Genomic DNA, 26,315 nt, shown 5'->3' with positions numbered 1-26,315 from the left:
TTCAATAAAAGTGAACAATGCATAATGAAGAAGGTGTTCTTTTGTGATTTTGCTCGGTAAAAGTGCTTGAGCTGCTCATATACGAGTGCGTCAATACAATGGAGGAAAAGTTAAACTAAGCATGAATGGAATTTCATTATAACCCGCATCAACAAAACATGTATGTTCGTGTGCATTTCTAGCTATAATCCTTTTGGGTGAGAGTGGAAAAAGTTTTGTTACCTATTGAATTTAGTTCATGAAATATACCACCGCATCAGACAATACATATATTTGAAGTATTTATTTGTTAGCTCTTAGCTGTCGTTATATTTATGCCAAGTTATGTCACAATTTACATCATACGATGTTCTATTTTGTATTGCTGACGTTTTCTTTCTTCTTTTCGCCTGTTTTGAATTCAAAACTCCCTGCAATATACTCGTGTACGATCAATTACAGCTTGTGCCTGATGAAAATCCAAGTGTAAACAACGACCACACTTGCTCTATCTGCAATCTGGTATGCAAAATAACTGTAGTATAAAAAAGCGCAGGTAAACGAGTTAAGCGGAAGGTGTTCTTAAATTGTTTAGATCCGAAGAGCAGTATCAAATTGATTTTCAGGAATAATGTACACAAAAGCACATCGTATAAATTGGTGTCGTTGTGGATAATGTTGCTAGACAACAACGAAACCATAAACACGTGTCCTTCTTTCGAGCTGCTGATTTATTTTCGCAAACAGTTAAGTTGCGTTTGCTCTAGTATTGTCAAAGTGACCGATGTTGGACATTATTTACACAGCAATGTTCAAGCATGGTGTTTTTTCACTTTTCTCCATATCAAGTAGATTGTGATCAATTGTAGTCGTTGTTATTGCCACTTCCATTCCGAACAATAGAGATTAACGTGATAAAGGCACTGGGCGTCAATGTGAACATTATTTAATATTAGATTAGCATATGGAAACAAGGATGAACCATTGGCGTGTATACATTTTGAATGCTACGCACATTCGCAATGAGACGAATGGAATTGAATTCCATAGGCTGTGGTGTGTTCGTGATTAATCGCCACCGAAATCATTTATTGATAAAAACAAATGTTTCGTCTCTATTGTACGTGATAACATGTGACGGAAAAATTAGTTTTGCAGCTGGCCCAGGGTGGGTATGAATTGCATTGAATTAGAACATTTTGTTACGCTTTTAGATTTCAAAAGATGTCCAATATGCAGATTTTCCTTTTTTTATGGGCAGCAATTTACGAAAAATGGGATCCAACATCCAACATCCATTGCAATTATCCAAGCCAATTCAACATTTACGTATCCATACTCTTATATTACAAGAATTTATAAAAACAATTTTGATGGGGTTACGTGTTTTAGAAATCATTACACTCTTTTTTACCCAACGCATTCATAACTATTCAATGCCAAATCCATTTGATATACAGAAAGGTTTTTATTTCCATTTTGGATATTATTGTAATAAAATGTGAAGTGTATAAACATAAACCAAAATTCTAAATTAGCTTTACCCACATATATTCAGATGAAAAGTACACTATATACAAAACCAAAATATGAATATGCTCGGATATGCCCGAGTGCTCGTATGCTAGCTCGTTTGTTTGTATACAACTGTTTTTGCTAGAACAATTGCATTTTTTCATAATCAAATTTCCTTAAGTATATTGTTGGCTGATGTAACGTTTGTGTATGAACGCTTTTAATTTGTATTGTTTGTCATCCATTCTTTGCATCGTTCGGATACATTGAAATGGATTTTAATTTTCTACATGCACACAAGAAATGAAAAGCAGGAGATATTAGATTTTTGTTGAGTTGTGATGGTACGTGTGCTCAGCCAAGAACGAACCACAACCACATTTTCAGTGAAAGCAGGAAAAAGTTACGCGACAAAACAAAATCAACAATTTAAGCTTTCCTTTGTTATTGCAAACACAAAAAAACACAAATGCAACCAAATGATAGCACATGATACTTAGATTTATGGCATTTTGAAAGGCACCGAGAAAAAAAATAGAAACAAAAGTTGTAACCCGCTGAACGACGTCATTGTTTTCAATTTGGAAAATTTCACATGCCTTCATAAGAAAAAAGCTAAAAGAAATCATTCCCCAAAAAGCGCAAGTGTCACGAATTCGGCGATAGTAAAAAAGTAAATTCGTGAAATTTATTGCCCGTTATCTGAATCCAGCAAGATTCAAGTCATTTCCTTACATTCGATTTCAAGTTCGACCCAAAGACAAAAGAAACGCAAAAAATCACAGCGTTGCCTTTTTATACGAATATATATTTGATAGCGATAACAGAAGCGCTAGTAGCTACATAGCAAAAGATGTCATAAAACTGCAGACACCGTTTTTTCTTGCTGAAAATAGCTTTATCTATTCAAGCAGCGGATGCTTCTGAGTTTTTGCCGAAATTGTGCATTATTTCTATCGAAGCATATTTTCGTCTATAGCTTCCAATTTCATACAAATCAAATATTAAATCATTTTCACAACGACTGCATTGACGTGGGTGTTGGTTTTTCTTTATCGTCAAATTAACAACACAACAAAAAATTCAGTTCGCTGATATTTCACTCGGTTGACATTTGGCATTCAATTTAAGAAGAAGAGAAAAAAAACGGAAAAAGCACAGATGCCGAGAGCAAGGTCACGTTGTTGTGAGAATGAAAACGTTCTTGGAACATATTGGTTATATTTGGCTCGAAAATGAGCCACGATAAGAGGCGCTTTCTCACCCACACAAATGAGTTTCCATTAAAATTCTTACTTTCAATACGTGATAAGATGTGCGCTACCAGCACATCTCACGATTATTGTTGGTTTTTCTGGCGAGAAATCATTTTTTTTTTCAATTATGCAAAACGTATTCAACTTGTGAATTTTATTACAATTGTCTAGGCACTTCGGTTTCTATGGATCATGCCATTTATGATGCTTGTTTATAAACTCATTGAATTATCTGTTTTTCGATGCGATGTTGGCATGCAATGCATTGACGAATAGCTAGATGCGATGTAGATTCAATCATATTGAGTTCAAAATGCTTCAATTTATGTATATCGTGTTTCATTTGATATCATTTGGATTGTTTCAATAAATTCGCGATATCAACCATTTTATACCGGGTTTTGTGAGAACGAGTATCGCTCAACGAAGAATAGAACTATTAAAATAATGATGCCATCGTATTCGCGTATTTTAACATGGACATCGACCGCTTATCAGCTTCAAACGAAATCGACTAGAAATTCCAATATAAATTTTATGCTTGAATAAACCGGCGACCCGAGTTAAATTGCACATTATTTTTGTTTTGTATCTGTTCGCACTCTTGTCGAAAAAGATCAAACATTGCAAACCAATGATAAAAGCAAAAACAACGGACCAGAAAATGGCTTTTAAAAACAAAAATGGTTGAAGTATTTTAGTTTGAACACGACTATTCAGACGCTTGTGGTTTTAATTCATTCATCTGAATGCGATTACTTCGAAAATCAAACCACTTTGTCTGCGTCAGCCCCCATTATTTCTTATGGGGCGTATTGAATTTGATATAATCTTGTATTTGATGCGAGCCTTCTTATATTTCTTTTCAATCGTTTTGGCATTGTTCGAAGACTTTTCGAAATCGCTTCGATTTTTCACCATTCAAACAAACTCAGACTCAACAATAAAATAAGTGTCTTGGTTGGAACAAAATCATATCAGATGATGAACAAAGAGAGGGTGAAAGGTTTTTATTAGTTTAAAAATCAATCGATTGTTACAGTCGAATGGGACAAAAAGCACGTAACACATCATCGTTTTTTTTTTCATTCAAGAAATGAAACATTTTTCTGAAAAAGAAAGTAAACGTAAAAAGTTTTCGAATTTATCGAAGTAGAAATGAACAAGCAACTGTACTTTTTTCCTTTTTTTTCTACGGACACATTTATATGAATTTCCTGTGAACTTCCGTTGTTTTGACTTCGAATTTTGTCTAAAATATTTGTATAGGCAACATCATGTAGGGCCTACATTGTAGGCATATGTGTATCCTGATGCTGTGAAATGGAATCATGGTGTTAGCAACACCGAGGAAAAGACGAAAATGATACATGTGATAACACATGCTTGGCTCGAAGACTGTAGAAAGTTCAAATCAACAGCACTCCCACATATAAGCCCTCTCAAGCCTATTACGGAAAAAGGCATGTGATTTATTCTTCAAAAAACAATCCTTGCTAATTTCGTGTTTGCAACTGTTTTATGAGAGCCACCAAAATACCGATACAAATTCCACAGAATAGATAACATAGACACCGCACAGCACATCACATTCAAAGGGAAAACTTCAGAAAAGTTTCACTTCATTTCCGAGATAGTGTCAAAAGATATGCTCAGAGAATTTGGCATTAAATGAACTTTTAAATTTACACACAAAATGTCAGCAGGAAGTTCTTTAGTTTTGTTTTGTTGCATGTTCAGCAAACGATGGAACACAATTTTAATGGGTTTTTGTCTGGTTCAGCATACAATCATTTCTTCAATTTGGAAAAGTTTATTTTTGAAAAATATAATTGGATTTGAATCGATGTTTATTGTTGAAGTTTCCGTTGACCGGTAAAATCGAATTGGCTTTCATTGGTTTTTCCGGATGAGGGACAGAGTCAACATCAAATTTAATTAAAATATCATGTTTGACGAAAAGTCAATAGATCCTCAGGGAAAAAATATGGATAAATCATGTGAAAAAGTATTGAATTTTACAGCCTTAAAATGCCTTTGATGTGGCCCAATTTATTCAAATGTCATGGTGATGTGCACGAAGGGAACGCGGTTTTCACGTCGAAAATTATTCGATATGAATAGACAAGGATTTTTTTTTTGCTCACATCTAAAGAACAAAAAAATATGATTTAAAGAAATCCCATCGAAAGTCTCTCTGAGTAAATAAAGTTTTTTTTTTTGTTTAGCAAAGAGCAAACAAAGTTTTTGGTTGGAAAAAAATATAAAAGCAATGAGATTGATGTTAGATGGGAGAAAATATACTGAAAATATATTTTCGTCGACATAAACATCATCATTCTCAACTTCATTGACAAAAAGCACATGAATCTAAATCATGTTGGTGTCACGAACTGAACTTGCACAACATTGATTCTTATGTTTGTGCTCGTGTTCTCGAAATTATGTGTCACCTTTGCAGCTACTTGAAATATTTTCGAAATGTTGTATGCCTATTTTCGGGACACATTCGGTGTGGGTTAAGTTTTTATCTTTCTACGAAGTGTTTGATTTCTTTCTACACCTGCGGCAAAATGAATCAATATAGAAAATGAGCATATCCAATTAACTGTTTTAATATAAAAGGTACAGTTGTTTGGTACACAATATTTAACAAATAAATGTTGGCATCGATGAAAATTTTGCCGGTACTTCGTGGATTTTTCATTCTTGTAATTGGTTAGTCTTCTTGTTCCACCTTGTTTATGAGTTTATAATTTTTTTTACAAAAGCTCTCAACTGAAGTGTACGGAAACTGATTATATTTACATGGAAATTTTAACATCCGATAAAAAATCGATTTTTTATCAGTCTTTCTCTGTACACGTGTGTTCAGTGATCAACGTACCGTTATGTTTATTATTTTTTGGTTGTTTTACTTTTCCCTTTTTTTCTGTCGACACGCGTTTCGGTCGGCTGCCTTCTGTGTAAAAGAAACTCAAAGCAATTTCAATGTATGAACCAATATACAGTTGCTTTGGATTTCCCGCTTATAAGATATGAATGCCGATTATTGGCTTTGTGCGTGGGTATTATTGTTCCACGGTAGATTAGATGATATCGATTCGGAAACAATTGATAAAGTATCAAAATGCGCCCAAACCAAATAAATGCCAAACCTAACTCAAACGTAATTATGTATCATTTCAATCAGGAAATGAACAGGTTCAGGCTATTACGGTGTTTATGTCAATGCTGTTCAGTAGGATAACTTATACCACATTTCAAAAAAAAAATGTATGATAGCATTTTTTGTGTTGAGTTATTAACATCGTCTTTCGAAGAAAAAACCAATTTGGTAATTGGGCATTTTCGTCGGCTAAAATTTGACTGAAATATGTTAATTAAACGAAATCCATCACATATCGTCTTTTGGTGGTCAAAAATATCGTCTTTTGGTGGTTTAGAAAAAAGCTACCCTGGGCAAAATTATGAGGACCCCAAAAAAAAGAGGTCGATTTTTTGAAAAAAAATTTCAGGTACACTTCGAAACAAAATGTTGTACACTTACCTACACTTCCTCTACACTTAATTGAAACAATAAATTTTGATAAAAAATTATGTAGCAAAATTATGACTACACAGCCAAAATATGTGGCTCTTTTTTTATCAATACCTCTAACTGGTGGCTCTTTCTTTTATCCATACCTCTAATCTGAACAAGATCCTGTACAAAAAAAATTGTTATGGGTATAACATTTTTTTTTCGAAGAGCCTATTCAAAGTGAACTGTGGGTATACTCACAGTTACGATGGAGGAGGAGCGCTCAGAGGAGCTGAAGAAGCACTGAGGAGCAAAATATTAAAAGTTTAAAAAAATTCAAATTGATAATATTATCTGTGATTTTGCTTATGAGTAATACTATATGAAAAAGGTACAATCGGTCTATAAATGATTGTTGTTGTTGTTGTTGTTGTTGTTGTTGTAGTAATCCTATATCAGACTACGAGGAACTGCAACATTTTTAAGTAATCTACATCATTTTGTGTGATTTCATCGCATTTACAAATTGCAAGTAGCACAAAATCTATCGCAATATGGATTTTTTTCCAAATAATGTGTATTTTACAAAAAATATTGCATCTGACGTGAATGGTTGATCAAGTTGATGTACGACTATCGCAATTAATTTTGGTATTTCAATGTTTTACGTTTCATTTTTAAGTGATTGTCAAACTATAAAAGCAATTGATTGACTTGAAGAAAGAAAAAGCAATTCTAACGTGCCAATCTCATATTTTAATAAGGTCACGGCCAGAATAAGTCTATTGAAGAAAAGGAAACAAATTAAAAACGGAGAAAATCCACAAATTTATCGCAAATTCAAATAATAAACTCAGTGAAGATGAGCAAACGGTACTTGTACCTTTATAACTTTTAAAGTATTTGTTCAAATTTGTAAAGAATGAAGTGTTTTTTTGAAGAGAACGAACTTTTTTGAAATGAGTCAGTTGCAAGAATAAAAAAACTCTTAGGTTTCTTTTCTCCAGAGGCATTTTTGCAACAGTTTCTTTCTAATTGAATCCTCCACAGAAACTCAGAAAGCTTTTGCAATAAATAAAGATCAAAATAATTATATACATTATACATATGAAGACATTGCGAAGTGTAATAATTTAATGCTTTTTTTGAGACAACTTTTGAATGAAACCAAGAGAAGTTTTCACCAAGTTTTCATTTTCCGCTTTTTTTCTCAACTAAATAATAAATCAACGAAACAATCATACAGAGCGGTTATGTTGTAAATAAAACTAATAATTTTGAACAATGGCAACTTGGCAAAAGTCGGTAAGAGGTAGATGCTTGAACAATATGGGTATTAATTCGAATGCAGTTGATACTGACGGTATTATTCTCAATCTAACTTTCTCACCTGAACATTGCCAATTTCAAAAGATATAAAAAATAATATTTTGCTTAACAGACGTTTTGCAAAGTTTTCCACGAAGGTCGAAATCTGTCGAATAGAAGTTGTGAACAATATAAATGAATACGATTTGCAGACAATGATGATGAAATCGACAGTATTATCCCAGCAACAAATGACGTGATTTTTCTTATAGCTTTTCTGAAAATTGATTCTCGAAATGTCTACAGAAATATACTAACGTAATAGACTTTATACCATACGCAACCAATTTTGTCGAGTCGATCTCGAGTCATTTTGAACTATATTTAGTCTAGCATATATCCGATTTCAAAGTGAAATTTTTTAGGTGAAATTGAGCACCCAAGCTATTTCCTGGAATAAACTTATATCAAGCTTATATCATTCCTCTTGGAGTGTGCTAGTCTCTCATAAATTTGCAATGAATTACGCCTTTAACCAAAACTAATCAAAGTGTGAATATTTACTAGAGCATACTGTGATGTGATTGAATGTAAATACACTTCCCCACTTCAAATGTCAATTTTCAGACAGTCAAATCCCGTTCTCACTCGAATAAATAAGTTTCGCACGAAATCGAGTCCCAACACTCACACAGACTGGCGGGATTTTAAGCAAGTGAATATAAATAATAGACTTTCATCCGAGTGAAACCGCTTGTTCAAGAGCTTATCCAGGCGTATTATGTGTTGTTACAATTCATGTTATAATTCATTGTACAAATTGGCTCGAATAGAAATTCACAAGCAGCACCAATTTGTGCTTTGGTAAATTCGATGAAACAATGCCTTCGAACAAATACGAATGCGTCATCAGTCTGTCAATATACAGTAATCCGTTTGCTCTGGTATTGTATTATGACCGAATTAAATGTAACTCTGTATATTTCTTGTTGGCTCTTCTGATTTTCAAACGACACTGCAATTTAACACCAATACCATGTTGGATTCATCTCAATTTTCTATCAAAATCAACTTAAATTGTTTGGTTTGTTTGCTGCATTGTTTTTATATTCAAATTGATGCGGTATTTATTTCCCACGAGGCTATGCTTAACAATTTCTCTGTTTTTGTTCATCAAGTTGTTAAACTTCAGGATGAATAAACACTTTTAATTGAAAACCCATTTCACATCGCTTAGATGCCAGAATGAAACTGTTAATTGATGGAATCCGTTTAATTAAGCCAAAATACAATTTTGTTAAATAGTTTTTGCCACGATTTTGCGGAAAGACGGAAATCCATCGTTAACCTCAAGTGTTTGGTCATATGAGGAACAAAATCCCCAAATTTTATGAATTGTTTACAACTTTTCCATATCAATTTTCTCTAGTGCAATGAAGCGAAATGAAAATTATGACCTTCGTTAAAGCAGGTTTTCGCATCTCCAGCAAGTTGTCGACGAAAAATTTGTGAGAAAAATTTGTGAGAAAAATTATTTAAAATCGGTAAACTGTCGAAAATGCCAGAAGATGGGAAACTTGGTGTTATGTTTTTTATACTTTGTTACAACATCTTATGTCGATGTCCAACGATGTTATCCATCGAAAACCTCATGTCGCAATGGATAAAAGGAAAAGTTTGCCACTTGGAATAAAGTTTGATTGTTTGGTGTAACTTTGAATAATTTAAGCTACACTTAATCTTCATAGATTACCTACTACAGCATTAAAACTGAATAGATTGTACGGTAGAATTGAACGATGTTAACTTTCATGCTAATGTAAGAAAGAAAATATGCAAATAATCGTAAATATTTTAATTTAACTGACGACCTGAAGCGTCCACATCAACCGTGTTCACTTTCAAAGCGAATGTGAGCGATTCAATGAAACGAAAGCTTTGATGAGACTCAATAACATTCTATTAAATTATCAATCTACAAGCGTCTATTTCAACACATTTTCACTTGGATCTTATGCGTTGTGTACGTAGAATATCAAAAGAAATGTCTGCAAATTTAATCAACTTGGTCACACAGAGTACGTACAAGATACAGTCATAAAACTGTTCAATCAGTTCTTGCAAGGGTTATTTTCAATATAATTATTGTACCGTCAATTTGCAAATATCGTCAGAAGATTTAAATTAACTTCGCATCGAATGTAAAACCAGTTGAGTCAATTGATTTTCTCACTAAATTCGTATGACATTTGTATACATTTTCAATTTAACATGAAATTGAAATATTTACTTATGCGATTTGGTGTTGTGCGTGTGTAAATTACATTTCGCCGGTGACCTGCTGTGTGCACTGTTTAGTAGATCAAAACACCTTAGATTACTTTGCTGCGATGGAATTAAATCTTATTTACTAGCAACTAGATTAGTATTTAATGCAGTGTTGCTGAACGTTTTCACAGACATGGTCCATCCGTTCACGCCATTTTAACGAAATAAACAGATGAAAACCCCGAGCTAAGCGTAATTCATTAGAAATTTATTGTGTCAGAATAAGAACAGCAACAACAGAAATTGCTATCTTGGAAGAATCGAGTGAGCGTGCACATGTGAATGTTTGTTGATGTGCCAGTGTCATACATTCATTTCAAGCAAACAATATCAATTTCATGCATTGTAAACGAAACGGAAATCAAAGTCAAATAGATATAAATATGAGCTTTTTCTCTTTTCCCAAATGGAAATGAAAATCACAGAATATATATGTACACAAACATGTTAAGGGTAATCTTTTGTTCAAAATCCAAATGTTAAGCAATGTTGATGGTTGACTTCTCATTTGTGCTCAACCGTACGTATATTTTGATAAAATGCGTTTTGAAGTACATATTTTAGTGATTGCAAAAGAAAGAAAAAAGAAAGAAAAGCAAAGGAATGGTAGCCATGAGAGTTCGTAAAATATTCAAAAGAGAGAATGCGCAATACAAGTACATTTCGTTGTCATTTTTCGGCACTTGATACATATTACAAGCATTCTCAATGTTCAATGACAACTGAACAGAGAAATTCATGAGGTTTCTTCTTTCTGAATCGAAAAAAAAGTTATGTCTTCTAACTGACATGAGAACATGTAGGAACTATTGCTATCTTTTATTCTTTTTTGCTCTATTATCTCGGACTATGCACAAATCTTGAGCAGGAAATTCGATTTAAATTCGTTGTAATATCATCATGAAGTTGTGAATAGATAATAATCTCTTATCATATAAATTAAAGTTTTCTTTTATTTTTCTCTTCTGGTTTGCATCAGTTTTCAACTGGGAGTACATTCTACAGCGACCATCACTAATTGGATGAAGTAGCTATGAAATAAATAGCAACCATCATTAATAAATGAAATGAGGAAAATAATTGTGAAAAGCGGATGAATTTAGTGCAACTTTGACCTTTCATGTTTTGTTGAATGCCAATTTTCAGTAACAAGACGCCCGCAAACAGTGATACACATCGAGAGTGAGAGAAAAAAGTGAATCCCATTACCACAAAGCAGCGCAGCAAATGCGTCGACGGAGACCGACTGGCACGCACCATATTCTTGATAAAAATGAACAACAGTGCGGTTACCAGAGGTTAAGTTTACAGTGGTGGTCGATATAATGAACGGGTTAATCATTTCATTCAATCAACAGTTGAAGCGTTGCAAACGTACCAAGACTTAAATAATCAATTTCAGCGAATACTCAGAATTCAGATTTATTAAAAGAAGTAAATTGTTTTACAAGCAAAGTGCGCGAATACAACACTTTTAAATAGAATCAAAACGAAACACAAGCGTAAATAAGTGGCTGGAGATTGAGAGAAGAAGTACAAAAAAAAAACCATGGAACCAATTCATCGACCGACTGCAATCGGAACATATCTACTGTTGTTGTCTGTTGTGCTTTCGATCTCATCAATTCAGCTAGTTCAGTGCGGCTGTCGGATGCAAGATAGAAATCCATGCGAAACAGTTTGCCAATGGAATGTCACTCGCAACAGCTACAATTGTACATTGCGTGTCATTGTTATTCTACCGAAAAAGGATTCAGTTGAAGCATCACTACCTCGGGTAATTAATGATATATCTTTTGCTTTGCTCAAGTCCGGTCACAACCGACATTTTCTCGTTTACACCGCACAATTTTCCTTTTCACATTCGTTCGAATTAATTCGAAAGAACTAATATATTCATGTAAACATCAACGCTGACAACGAAAATCTCTTTCGAAAATTCACATTTCAACAAATTATAATTCCAACCCTAATTGAGTTATTTGTAATTTGTCTGACACATGAGCTAAATAATGATATATATGTGTGTGTGAAACATTACATTTTCATGGAAATGTACATTGTGCAATTACTTTGAAATTACTTTGAGTCATTTAATACACGCATGTAACAAAATGCGTTTGAATTCATTTTATGTCATGAATAAAATTCTGTGAATTGAGTGGATTGTTGAACCAAAGCGAAATGTTAATATGAATATTTCACTGAGTATTTCAAATATTTATAATCTTCTATTTCACGAATTTTCTAGGTAATGCCAGTACTCGAGCTTGCCGAACGGGAGGTGAGACGGCGTCAACTGATTCCATCCGATTTGACAATCAAATGGATTCCACGCGATGATAAGTGCGATCCCTCTTACGCAAGCATTAGCGCAATGGATGGATACGGAATTGATTGTGGTCACGTACTTTTTGGGCCAACTTGTGATTATGCACTCGGTAATAATTGAATTTCGCTTTACTGTTCAATTCTTTTGTTTCAAGGCATTCGTGAAACTTTTCTTCTTTCTTCAATTCAATTACAATAGCAAACAATTCTATAGAAAAGTGTAAAATAGAAAATGCAAAAGAAAAATGCAATGGGTTCAAGCATTTTCAAGCGCGGCGAAAGCAAAGCCGCATAATAGAATGTCGGTTCTATGCTCTGTTACACGTGAACAACCTCTCGATAATTATGATCCCGACAGTGATATCGTCGAAGGATAACCTCATAACGCTAAATACTTCCATTGTACCGCTTTGGCACCATTCACCTGTTAAATTAAATCAGTGTGTATGCAACCACTCGACGCTTTTCAAATGGACCTTTTTTTCCTCGTTTATCCATGTCATCCTCTCACATCCCCCGATATGATGTTATTGCCCACGCATATTCCTTATTTTTATTAGTTCAATCATTCCATTCAATAGAAAATGAAATGAAAAATTGTTGATTTCGTTTTTCAATGGGGCGTAGGTTGGAAATATATAGAAATAGATACAAATAGTTATGATATTTTGGATGTATTTGAAAATGTTCCACGAATTCGACTAGACTCGGTCAATAGCATGTTCACATATATATAGTCTGCGTACGCCAGTCATGCGGTAGTTAGGAAAGTGTTAGCTTATGCCAAGGCAAAAAGTTCAACGTAAATACAAACCGTCTGAGTAAAACCATTTTTTTGCGTTCCTTCTGGATGAGTAAATTTTTTCGCTCTGATACATTTGACTTTTGATTTAAAGACATTTTTCTTCGAGCTTTGGATACGGTTATAAAACGGATGTTCATGATAAAGAACAGTGCGACAATGAATCTACTAAAGAATAGAACAATCGATACAACAAAAAAAAAGTAATACAGATGTGTCCATCAAGATAGTAATAGACACCGAAAATTGCTTGCTAACGTGGAAAATCAACTTGATACAAATGTTCATTCATTTTTCTTTGTGTTTCTTCTTCTCATAATTCATCAGCTCCGGTCAGTCGAATTGCAAAGTACTTTCGGCGTGATGGGACCCCCCTTTTGACAGTTGGTGGCTTTACGTACGATTTTGTGCAAAATAAAACGACTTGCGAGGACGAGTACCATATGCTGATTCGTGTTGGTCTGCTGTCCTTTCAAACTATAGCCGATTTTACGGTCGACATTATGAAAAAGTGAGTAAACAACAATTTCTTTTGTCATTGCTATTATTTATAAGGCTGCGTGTGTGTTATCTCTTCCATGGTTTTGTTTTTATTCCTCTTGTCGCGTTTTATGTGTTTCCAAAAGGATTACCAAAAAAAATAAATGTTTATGGCACTTTTCGCGTGTTGATAAACCGCTCATTTTACGGCATCTTCCAGTTGTTAGATATTTTGTTAGTACATCCGGGAAACGATAAATAGATTTATGGTGTCGCGTTTAATAGTGGGCCCTTTTTAACGATGGGACCAGCTTTTTATTTTTGTTTACTTTCCATTATGTGTTTGTGCGCGCACCAAAACTATTTTTTTCGTTAGCTCCATTTTTCGTATTAAATACAGCAATGAAACAAAAACAAACAAAAATTGATTACATAAAATCACATTCGATTGTATTGACACGATTTGGTGGTGTGCTTAAATGACGTAATGAATGCTTTGCATTAATTTGCTAACTATTCAAAGTGTTATCGTTGTTGTGAAAAGTTTTACGAGTTTTAGTACTCTTTTTATGTACAACCATTAATCCATTGACGTTGTATGCTTTCTTCTAAGATTTGATTTAAGTACCTTTTATGCAGATTAAGAGCATTTCAGCTCGTACAACGATGAGTTTGGTGGGTTTCATTCAATCTTACGTTAAAGTAAAATGAATTGTCACTCTTCACATTTCTCTTCATTTGAGCGCAAAAGGAGTCCATTGTTTCGGTACGGAGGCAATGTATGTGTTTGTGTGGATAAAAAGGAAAATCGACAAGCATTCGGATTATGATAGATGACTCAAAAAGTTAATATTTGAAGAACAATGAAATGAGTTTTCTGCAAATAGATAAGAACAATCATGCGGAAATCAAACAGGGGATTGGTATTTTTATTTACATTTAGCTTAATATCTCATGTTTGAGAAGAATACAACCATTTTCCTCCGTCTTTAACAAAAGCTCAAGACACAACTTATTAATTTAATGTGTTTGTTCATCAGAACGACCAATTCATTTTCACTATGTATTGATCTAATCGTTCGATTGCCTGATGATAACAATTAAACACAGTGGATGATGACAACGATAAATAAACAAAATATCATGTTACTCACACCCAGACTCAACAAGTTTATTGTTTTTCATCCATTTATTAAAGGCACAGAGTCTGTGTTATTGTTGACGTTGAAATGTTGTCAATTTATTGTTTGGTGAAATATGTACACGGATAAACATTTATGTTGCGCCTAAGGGGTAGACTCAATTAAAATTCATATATTTCATATCTGAATGATGTGAGTTTATAGGGAGTTGAAAGTACTTGACACATTGTGGCTGAAACAATTCGATGTGAAAATCGTTTTTGACACCTCATTTTTTTCGAAGAAAACATTGAAACATTGATTCCCCTGTCTCACTGTGGAAATGTCTTCATCATTTATCTTTGTGGCCGCATGTCGTTGCCATGGTTATTATAATATATATATTCACAATAATCTTAACTGACAATACTAAATAAAACCAAGAATCGACTATTGAAATGGATCTTTGCTCACTTCGACATTTTTATTTTTACTCTTTTCTTCTTTCATCATTGCCATCGGCGTTATTCAGTTATGGATGGCATCGTGTCGTTTTCTTTTATGACCGAAACGGCCACTACAATGTCGGAGGATTGCATACATGTCATCTCTTAATGCAGACTATGGCTAATACGTATCGAAAGAAAAACATCACATACTCATCGTTTGTAACCGACTCCGCAGTCGGTTCTAACACCACCGAAAATCTAAAACGAGAAATTGGTCTGGATCAAGCAAGTAAGTTATTCATACTTTTTTATTCTCATTCTCGGAATTACATTTCCGATTCAAATCAAAAGCGTTACAATATATTATACGTTTACTACTGGATATGGCAAAAAATTACAAAAAAAAAAAGAAATTGCATTTTTTTTTGTAATGCGATGTCGTCGTGATCATGAATTTTTACCCATTTTCAATATCATTCGTTATTCATGTACGTTTCGATTTGACTGGTGATGGGAGGGGAAAAAGAATAATTTTATATTCATGTTGGCGCCTTTCGAATAAAAGAACTTACGTATGCTGCGACATGCATAGCAAGATCTTAATGGTTTGTTATGACACAGTGCATTTTTGTATGATTACACAAAGACATACTTCATTTTGCATAAAGGGTATTTCTTTCAGCTTTCACCGTTAATACATTATTCAAATCAGCATCACGGAGACACTTGATTAGAAAGGTCATGATTCACTTTCTTTTTATAAATCGAAATCGGAGCGATAAAAAAAATTATTTTTATTGTCAATAATGTTCAGATCAAAAGATATGAATCGTCAAACCACAAAATGAACAAAATACTTAAAAAGAGACGAAGTCTTTTTTTTTGGTTTCCAATAAAAAAATTAGTTTTAGAGACGAATTCGTTGTCCAGAAGTGGAATATCACAAACAATGGCTGTATTGATTTTTTATTTTAGCTCATTTACATAAAAAGTGCTTATTTCACAATTCAAATAAGTCTGTCGACTATCTAATAGATATATTTCGATAAAACCAAATCTTTGATCAAATAGGGCATTTTTTGTCACCATCTAAACCAAGACATTTTTTTTCTGCTTTTAATATTTTAAATAAAATACCCATTGTGGTATTTGGCAAAATAAAAAAATAGAACAAAAACCAGATTGAATGCTTCTTAATTGGTTACCATCACATTTTGTTTTATTGTTTTCGAAATGAAACCAGATATTAAGCTGCAAATGATGCGGCGAGTCAATCAATTTTAGACATAAAACTAACATACACCGTTCACGTTTACGTTTTCGAAGCCCACACGTCGTTTAGCCAAGGCATCAACCGCATCAAAACATGTTCCACAAATACGTTCGACTCTATATGCGAATGAGCGAATACATTAAACCATCGTCTACAAACATTCAACACGTTGGCATGTAACGCCGCTTACAAGCTGTTTTTATATATATATCATATATACATAGCAAGTATAACATGAACACAACGTTCGTATGAACGCGTACAGCTGAACACATTTCATTGGCCACGCTTTTTCATTTACACGATAATAAAAATGTAAACAAATAATTTTCTATTCAAAACAGTTTGAATCGTTTTCGTTGTTTTTGGTATTTATCAATAAAATGTGCTAATATAAGTAAATCAATCATCGTTTATTGTCGCAGGCAATACTCGATTATTTCGTCTCAATCAAAGTATAGAACACATGTTATTCTATATATAATATATATATACCTAGACTAAAGTCTAATAAAAAAAAAAAAAAGTGATATAAAAACTCATTGAGTGCAGTAATCGAAGCGATAGCACCAAAACCGATTATGTTGCGTATCAAACAGAGTGTGTGACGCTTATAAGCGTATACGGAAGCTGATTATAAGAATTCAACATTCTATTACTCATTTGATTAGAAATAGAAGTGGTCATTTGTGAAAGCCGCAAAGCGTACGTTCATCAAAGTATTGGTTACATTCGATGCATTTGTCGCGTGTATATTGCGATGTAGAAAAGAGACACGAAAACAACTAATACTTTTGCATGTGCCAATAATACGATTGTGTCAATAAAAAAAAAGAAACAAAAAAGAAACAAGAGAAACACAACTACAGTCACCGCAGGCGCTTGTATTTGTTTTGCCAATATATAGAATTACTGTGTATGTGAAAGAGATGGAAATAAAACATACAAAGAGAATTATAATTTTTTCTTCTCTTAATTTATTCGTTTCTGTTTTCGTTTTTGGTGTTTTTGTTGAATAAAATTTTGAATTCCAGCTTGAAAACGGCTAGTCTCGGTTTGTTGTTGCGCGTGGAAAGAAGAACGGCGACAAAGGGAACGATCTGTATATTTTAAACGAATAAAAAAAAATCGCGATCCTATTTTGCCTATAAGAGTGTAAATAAAGACATTTTTTTTCGATTCTTTTTTTTTTCATTTTTGAATCCAGTGTGAAATACAAAGAAAAAAATTCAGTTGTTTTTATTCTCTGGCAACGGTTCTTGCGCGTATACACCACATTTCATTTGGTTTTTTTGTTTCGAAGGTTGAACATCGAACGAATCCAATTAAAATCGACTGTCGATAAATACATTTTTATCCGAGGTGTCGATACTGATATGATTCAGTGTTATAATTTTTTTTTGTCGCAATAAGTGATTATATATAGGCGGGTGTGTGATTTTATTTACCTGTTTTTAAAACTTTGTTTGGGATAGTCAAAAGAGTTGAAAAAGGGCTAGCGAATTAAAATAGCCGCCCGCAGTCTGGCACAAATTTAATAAATTAAGTGGTGTCACAGAATGTTTGTACACTGAAAACAAATGATAAATTAATTTGATGTGATTTCTTTGATGCATAGATGTTTTGATTTAATCGAACGATAATACCTAATGAAAGGATGAAAAACGCATATACATTTATTTACGTTAATTCATAATGAATAATAACTCAAAGTAAACAAATATTGCAAAAAAAAATAATGAAATATGAAGTGGTGTGACTCTATCAAAATAACAACAACAAAGAAATGCTGACGAGCTCCGATAACAAATAACCGATTCGTCAGATATGGTGTTTTATTGTAAAATTAAATTTATTAAAATAATTCAACTTGAATTTAGAATAATCGCAAAAAGGAGTCGAAGTAACCGCTTCAAAAGTGAGATATAACAAAACAAGTGTGTAGTGCGCAAAACATTCGATAAGCCCATAGTTGAAGCCAGCTGAATATCGTTTGAATAAAGATAGAACTTTTGGAAACAGACCTGTTGCTGCTAAACACACAATATATAATCGAAACAAAAATAAAAAACACTTTGAAAGTGTAAATAATACATGAAATTTGGATGGTAAATTTAAGCAATGTTTTGGTGATTTTTTTCTCGATTTTTTTAATGACGTATTCGAACATTTGGTTTTTATTTGCTTTCAAGATATTTTCCTGCACTTCCTTGCTGTGGAATGTTTCCTTTTGGGTTGATTGTATCAATTGTTTCTTTCTGTCATAATTGAGATGACACTATTATTGAGACAAAACACTTTTGTGACGTTGCATAAATAGCAATGAATATGAGATTAAAATACATATATTTTATGTGATATAATTGTCTATACAACTTGGCAACATCTCATTTAACGATTGTAATTTTCGTTTTAAACAAATTGATGGGCATTAAAACGATCAAAAACTAAATGGCAAATGATTTTATTATGTAAATTATGGTCTATATTTAAATGTTTTTTTATTTACATTTTAATCTATTGATTTCGTTTGTGTTTCCTCATCTAAATGGATTCCCTTTAATGGTCATGCGAACCAAATTCTAGTCTAAAATTAGAATCGGGAGATTAAATATATTAATCGATTCGATTGAGATTTCAATTTGAATATGGTAATTCTATTCGCGTTTTATCTATTGTTCATGTTTTTTCGTGATTTTTTTTCTACTGTTCATAATGACGTCACATATGATTACATATTCGTTTGCACTTTGTGAAAAAAAAAATAATCTCATTAAAATTACCAGACTGCATGAATAAGTCATAAATTGAACAACCAAACTAATGGTAAATAAACATAGAGTGAATGTGGGGCGCTTCAATTAATGTACTTTTATAATTGCACTGCAGAAAAAACGTAATGAAGCGTTAAAAATATCATAGTCGTTTTATCCAACTCGAGTTGGTCCATAATGACGTTGACTTTTAAATTATATTGTACAAAAGAGTGTAAATGGACAATGAAAATGTAAAAAGTCGTTGTTATTAATTGCATTGACCAATTGAAAGAATGATGAACATTGAGTCAATGTCATTGACGATGTAAATTTTATGAATAGATGTCTGGATATATTCAGCAACACTCTGATAAACTTATTTGGTTCATGGTCACAGAAAATATGACAAAACATTTGTGGTTTATATGTTGATAATCATCGAAATGTTCGTCATAAATCAAACATTTTTATTAATTAATGCAACATTTTTAGTTTTCGTTGTTCTTTACTGTTCTCTTGAGCTTGCCGTAATGAAACGTAAATGCGATTTGTGAATTATTGGACTTTGGCGTTTGATTAAAACCAGAAAGAGATTAGTAATATTTTAAAAATAATATGCACACTGAAAAGCCTAAAACAAAGATTTGTAGCTTCCTACTGTGATTTGTGGCCGTATTTTTAATCGTATGATGTAATAACATCCGCACGTGTATGTAGGATGCGCAACTCGTATGATACGATCGAGAGTGTGAATATGTCATGAAATGCGAAATGAGTGTAATCAATCAACATAACTTTAGGCAATTAAAATGAATTGAGATGATTTTCTTCATAATTTTTTCCTTTAAAGTTAAGAATCAATGTTCGATACAGCAATTGCATTTTGAAGGTCTTTTCAGACGTGTGGTCTGGAGCCATAAACGTAAATATATTTGTAATAAGTCATTATAATAAACCGGGTAGCTCAATAACAGTAATGACTTCTTTTTTTGCAAAATCATGCATAGAAAATGACAATTTGTGATTTCAAAGTAATTGAGAATAAGCGTAAGATTGTAATTTATACGAAGAAAAATTGATGCGCATTAGTGAAATGCGATTGTTGTGAAGCTATCGATTACACCTGTTTGTCTTACAATTAAGTAGGCACGCAACCGGAATTGTAAGTGCAAAGAGCTGAACTATAAATAGGCAACTGGAAATTTACAATTCACTAATCTCTAAAGATGTATTTTTGCCAATATCGTGCACAACGCGGCCGCCTTAGAGTCTGGCTTATTTATATACTCCACATATTATGATTGAAAACAAGACAATCAATGAAATTCCTACAAATGAACGGCGACTTGAGAGTTTTATTTTGTATCTTTATTCTCTTATTCTCGCAATCATATGATTCCGGTTCAATTTTATTCACTTATTTTATGGTCGGTTTTTTTCCAAATGAAGTGTCCAACGCCTAAACAGAGAAATTGCAGACTACAAAAACTTTTTAGTGAGTTTACTCTTTAGTACTATTTATTATAAGTTTGCTAATCTCAATATCACATTTATATTGTGTGAAACTGAGTTATTTTTTTTCATAGACAATATTTTTGCAAGCAATTATCTTGTATGAACATTCAAAATTGACCATCATAGCAACCAAATTCTTTTGTAATATTCATTGGGTGCTTCAAATGACTCCAAAGCCTGGTTAATTGGATAAAAAAACATCAATAATACCGAATCGTTCTCATCTGTCCCACCTATTTTCGGGGAATTTAAACAAATACATTTATAATTTCTGAATAATGAAATATTTCCATCCTGGTTTCGATCTTTATGTTTGTGATATTTAAAAAAAATGAATACATCAAAATATTATCTCAAAAGAGCACGAACATTTCGAACAAATTTCATCTTTTCATCTGCACCAAAAGGCAATCTATTGTTTTGATACAGTAGATGTTCAAAGTCGTCGAAGATCAAACTCACAATTATCAGATTTGTTTTAAAATATCAATATTTTTACGATAAAAATGCATATGAATTATCAAAAGGCTCTTACTAAAAAACACTTTAATTATTAAAATGATTGTCTAATTATTTTTGAAATTTGTACGAATTTGCATACTGGAATTCACATCTCTTTCATGTGTATAAATAATGATTTCAATTCCTGAATCTGACGACTAATTTATTTGGCATTTTTAATTCTTCCGAGAACTTTGCTCACGTTCACAAATATAGTGATTACCAAAGCCTGTTCGAAACTTCAATGGCCATCAAAAAATGTGTGCTCGCTATTTTTAGAATCGCGTGACCTTAAGCGTGCTACAGGGTTTTTCGATTGATTATTACCAGCGATAAGCGCAGAGTTCTTATCTGGTTATTAAATTAATTCGATTCTGGCAATTAATGAACTTTATTAGTTTTATCATTGTCCGTTTTGGCTTCTTTTTCTTCGCATAAAAACATTCGACCAATTAACATATTGTCGATCGTTGTCAACGGGTTTCTTGAATTTGAATTTTGGCATAAAAATAAAATACACACAACGAATTTTAAACTGTTGAAACTAAGCAGTTTATTTTCAGAAATTTTTTATAAGCATTTTTTTTTGTTTTGTCACGGCAACTTTTTAATATATATATTTCTGGACTTTCTTAAGCAATTTTATTTCGGCGACGCCAATATCATCACATTTCAGCGTATGTTTTGTATTATAGAGTCGACGTATAGCTTTCAAAGCGGGATAATAAACCGATTTTTATCATGACAACTGTGTAAATGGTTCATTGTAGAAATTGCTAATTGAACGAGATATAATACAAAGTTCGATGAAAAAAAAAAACGATGAGACAATGAGCGAATGATGACCAAAAACGTAGATGAATTAACAAAATACGATGCATTCTATGACAGGCTAATGATGTCGCGATTATATTCCAACAAAGAAAAAGTCATCGTGATATTCAACGAACAAAAAAATCAGACGCGTTGAATGGATAAAGAAGTCGCACCGCAAAAATTGTAACCTGCCGTTCATTTTTGGCAACAAACTATATGCATCCGTAGATTCCAGATTTAACGTATAGCACTGTGTGACTTTTAAAAAAATTGAATGTTACTGCAACACTTTTTTTATGTGTTCAAAAACATTTTATGGTTCCTTTCATTGAAATTAAAGATTCTGGCAAACTTAATGTATATTATGCCGCTATAATTTCAGAATCCGTTTTCTTTCCTTTTTACCAACTCTTCAGATTATGATCAGCATTGAGCTATAAATATTGGAAATAGATCTGTAAACAATTGAACAACAAACAATTCTTCGATAAGATAATTGCAAAACCACACCTGATTTTTTTTTTCCACGGGCGAATTCAGTTCGGCAACTTGTTCATTTCTCCCATGATATTCGTCTGTACGCGTGGTGTGCCAAAAAACTTTAATTTGCTTTTATTGGTATTACACGATATATACGTGTTTGTATTGGTCGAAGTTTTATGTTTATGTCTTATAAAAATAATGTTCTAAAAATAAGCATCTTCAAAGAAGCCAAAGGCATTCACAAACACGTAAATGAGTATAATTCGTATGTTCTTACCGTTCGGTGATTAAGTATCGAATATGTTAAGTGTGGAATATTCAAAAAAACATGTAGTACCGCCTCCAGATTAGCATTTTAACGAGCGACTGTATGCTATAAATAGATCAGTAAAGTTTGATACATCAATTGAACACCAAATGATTGTTGTTTATTATATATTATTATTATTATGAGTTTGTTTCAAGCAAGGAAGCGTTGAATCGATTTTTTGTTGTTTTTTTTTTTTTTTTGAAGTTCAGACGACGCGTTTGTAAAGGCAGGCAATGTCAAGGCTTATGTGATACCATCAGCCGACAACGTCCGTTACGCATCAACGCGATATGACAATAATACGTGCACGAAATGTTTACATACAACTGCGGTCTCGTTGTTTATTCAAACAATTTAGCCACAAAATCCAGACAATACTTTGCATTTCCATGTGATCGCTTTATATTCACTAAATCCATTACAAAATCGATATTTCAATGTCCGATTTACAGTTTATTTAAATATTAATAGGGAAATAGCTGAATTAAAGGTTTTTTGTTGTTTTCTACAGTTCATATAGTTCAATTGCTTCCATTTTAGAACTATTTCTTTTTTTATTCGTAATTTGATAATATAATTCCATAAAACCGGTTCTAAATTACATGCTTCGGATCGCGTGTAAAGGTGTCAAACCATCACCAATTCATTCACGTACGCGTTGTATATTCATTGGTCTTCGTCGTCGCCACTTAATTTACTTTGTCCTATTTTCCACTTCGATTTTTTTGAAACTGACGTTTGTTTTTGGCTATAAATAGCCAATTCTATCTTTTGATAATTTAAAAATTAATGGAACGGCAGACTCAAAGCGAAATGGTAGCGCAAACTTTTCACTTTCAAAAAATGAGACAAGGCAAACCTCTGATTGCAATCATAATGATAACGATAGCAGTGAAATGGTTAACAAAATATAAATTAAAGGGAATTTTGTAGAAATTATATTAAGGTATTTACAGGCTGATAACGCCAAGCGCTGAAACACAGCGAAAACAATAGAAGTGATTACTATAGCGATTGCAGCATTGTAAGTGTTTTTATAATCACTCCGTGTCAGCGCCTGACGTCAGCTTCCTGAGCTGAATCAGCTGCTCGAAATTATGTCAATATAATGTTTTGTATTTTGTCATTGATTGCATTGGTGAGGTAAGCACCTTTCTAAAGCAATGCAATTGTTTACACATATTTTATCGTCTCCTGGCGATACGAAAGACCAAACATTGAACACTTGTGATTTTTTTATGAACCATTTTCCATCCGATTTCGTTTTGAACGAGTCAATTAATAATTTCAATTTGACGTATTGGATTCCCATTTTCTCCATTCGGTCGTATCAAAATCGGCTATCGGGAATAGTTGTTTTTCAGACGAGAAACAGTCGTGACGCATTTTCATCAGCTTCGCATTTATTCTCAAATCGTAAAGGTGTTTTGTGGGATTAGCTTATTGTGGTTTAGTGCTATTAAACAGTGCAAAAAAAAAACAACAGAAACAAAAAAAGGCGTACGTCATATAAAATGTGTTGCAAAGGAATAAACAGTACAGTAATTATATTATGTTCTTAGGAAAGAAGTGCCATTAAAAAATCACTATTTATATTCATAGCAATTTTGTCCACGAACCCGTTCAACTAGATTTACAGTGCTCATTATATTGGCAATTTTTTTCGTGTTTAAGCGGCCCCGTATCAGAAATGGATGCGCGAAGCAAAATCAAGTGACTGTCAAATCCTATTAGACATTTTGTAATATAAATCTTATATTTCAAACGAACATCATGTTTTATTATCGAACAACTGCAACATTTTTCCCAGAATTGCCACGTAATGGTCGTTTATACATTGGATATATATGTATTCGCAACGTTGGTAAATGCCATATACAATAAAGACAACGAGATGACATAGAGAGCAATGATTGTTGCAATTTCAATGAATTGTGATGTTTTCTTCAGATGACACGCGGTGCATAAAAGTCGTCACACTGATTTTGTGTTCATATTTTGAAGAAAAAGTGCATTTTCAAACATGACATAATCACAAAGAGTGATATCATCACAACAACAACATACAATTTTTCCACATCATCGCACTGAAGTCGCGACCATTTACTACTATTCACGGTTCCCATGCTGTTTACGCAACCACACTCAGACTGTTGCTGTGGTCACAATCAAAAGGAATTGTGATCAAAAGAGTGCATACATAAACAAACACGTGTACTTTTTGGTTTGACCTATTCGGTTGGTTTTGGCGTTGCCTCACAGCATTGCAATTCTCACTTTGATGTCAGTCTCGTTAAATTTATATTTCTCTTGAATTTTGTTTTTGTTGCTCTTTGTCTTTTGAGTTTTATTTCAATAAAATGGTCAGTTCTTTCACTTAATGACCATTTTGAAACGAGTAAATTACTACATTCAACCAACCGACCTGTTTTGCATTTCGGCAGTTTTTCAAGCTACAAATTTTACGGAGATCGTTATTAATTTTCTCTCCATTTAGCAGTTGACTGGTTGCTATTTTTAGACACAACGGGTCAGGTAAAAGTGCCAAAGATGCTGCCCACCATGATAATGACCGTTTCGAATATCATGAAAACAAAAACTTTGCCATTTTTGATGCAGTCTGGAAAGTAACTTTCATGGACTATATTAACAGATGAAAAAAAGTAATAATATTCACTAACATTGATAAAAGTTTTTTTCCCATTGATTGATTGCCGAATTCAGTCTCTTTTTTACGGATTTCGAACGAATTTCGATGACGTTAACCAATTCATGGCGTTTTTTTTCTGTTTCTCATTCACTGAACTTTTATTCGCGTCAAACGTCCATAAGGTGTATGGAAAACTCCAGACAATCAAAATGGAAAAAAATAGAAGTTCATCATGTTGATGAGCAACGGCGTTCGGTCATTATTTTTTGATCAATTCAATATAAATATATCTCGCAAACATGTTTATAAACATCATCTTTTTGCAATCATTCTTAATTATTCAGAAGTAAAAACACGTTTTTGTCTGACGTACAAAATTGTATACATTTCGAAATCGAATCTCTAATTTTGGACAGACTAAACACAACGCAGCCAATGTGATGACTACTCTAGGGTGTACGGTAAAGGAACAATACCATACGGCGGAAACCAATTTTTTCACATCGAATTTTCCACATTATTAAATATTTAAAGGCTGATTGCACCGAAACCTTCAGGAAATCAATACGATAGCTCTTCTTGTATATTTTTTATATTCGATTGGTTCGAATTGTTGAAATATCAGGATAAATATCCAACCAGAGATAGCTTAATGAGGCGTACATGATAATAAAAGTTAATCGTGAATCGATATCAATATATTTTCGGTTGATTAAGCGCCAGTCAATACATCAATATACATTTTGAAGGAGTCGGGAAGAGCGTAAACAAATGCAACTTTGATGAACCCCAATGGCGAATGGCATGATTTTCTCCACGTTTGTTACATTGCAAGCATTTTTATTGTCCAAACTGCTTATGTTTCTTTGTCAATTTTGGAGTCGATACAGTAGATAGAAGGAAAGTAATCAATCATTTG

The 26,315-nt window shown here is 33.0% G+C and overlaps 1 protein-coding gene across 4 annotated transcripts in view; it reads left to right on the top strand.

The window, feature by feature from the left end:
• Positions 1 to 26,315, top strand: part of LOC116342815 (atrial natriuretic peptide receptor 1-like) — a 49,213-nt gene that overhangs the window by 8,421 nt on the left and 14,477 nt on the right. For 2 of the 4 annotated variants that reach the window (XM_031770574.1, XM_031770575.1), the window contains exons 3-6: positions 10,889 to 11,686; positions 12,161 to 12,350; positions 13,370 to 13,553; positions 15,176 to 15,381. In XM_031770574.1, coding sequence (XP_031626434.1) covers positions 11,459 to 11,686; positions 12,161 to 12,350; positions 13,370 to 13,553; positions 15,176 to 15,381 — 808 coding nt within the window. In that variant the 5' untranslated portion in view covers positions 10,889 to 11,458. Of the gene's footprint in view, positions 1 to 10,888; positions 11,687 to 12,160; positions 12,351 to 13,369; positions 13,554 to 15,175; positions 15,382 to 17,432; positions 18,474 to 24,263; positions 24,283 to 26,315 lie in introns of those variants that run through there. The other 2 variants (XM_031770576.1, XM_031770577.1) reach the window with 2 other exon arrangements.

This window comes from Contarinia nasturtii, unplaced genomic scaffold, assembly GCF_009176525.2.
Source record: "Contarinia nasturtii isolate CC-2019 unplaced genomic scaffold, AAFC_CNas_1.1 Cnas_scaffold_928, whole genome shotgun sequence".
Classification (NCBI taxonomy): domain Eukaryota; kingdom Metazoa; phylum Arthropoda; class Insecta; order Diptera; family Cecidomyiidae; genus Contarinia; species Contarinia nasturtii.
This window is presented reverse-complemented; position numbering and strand designations above follow the sequence as displayed.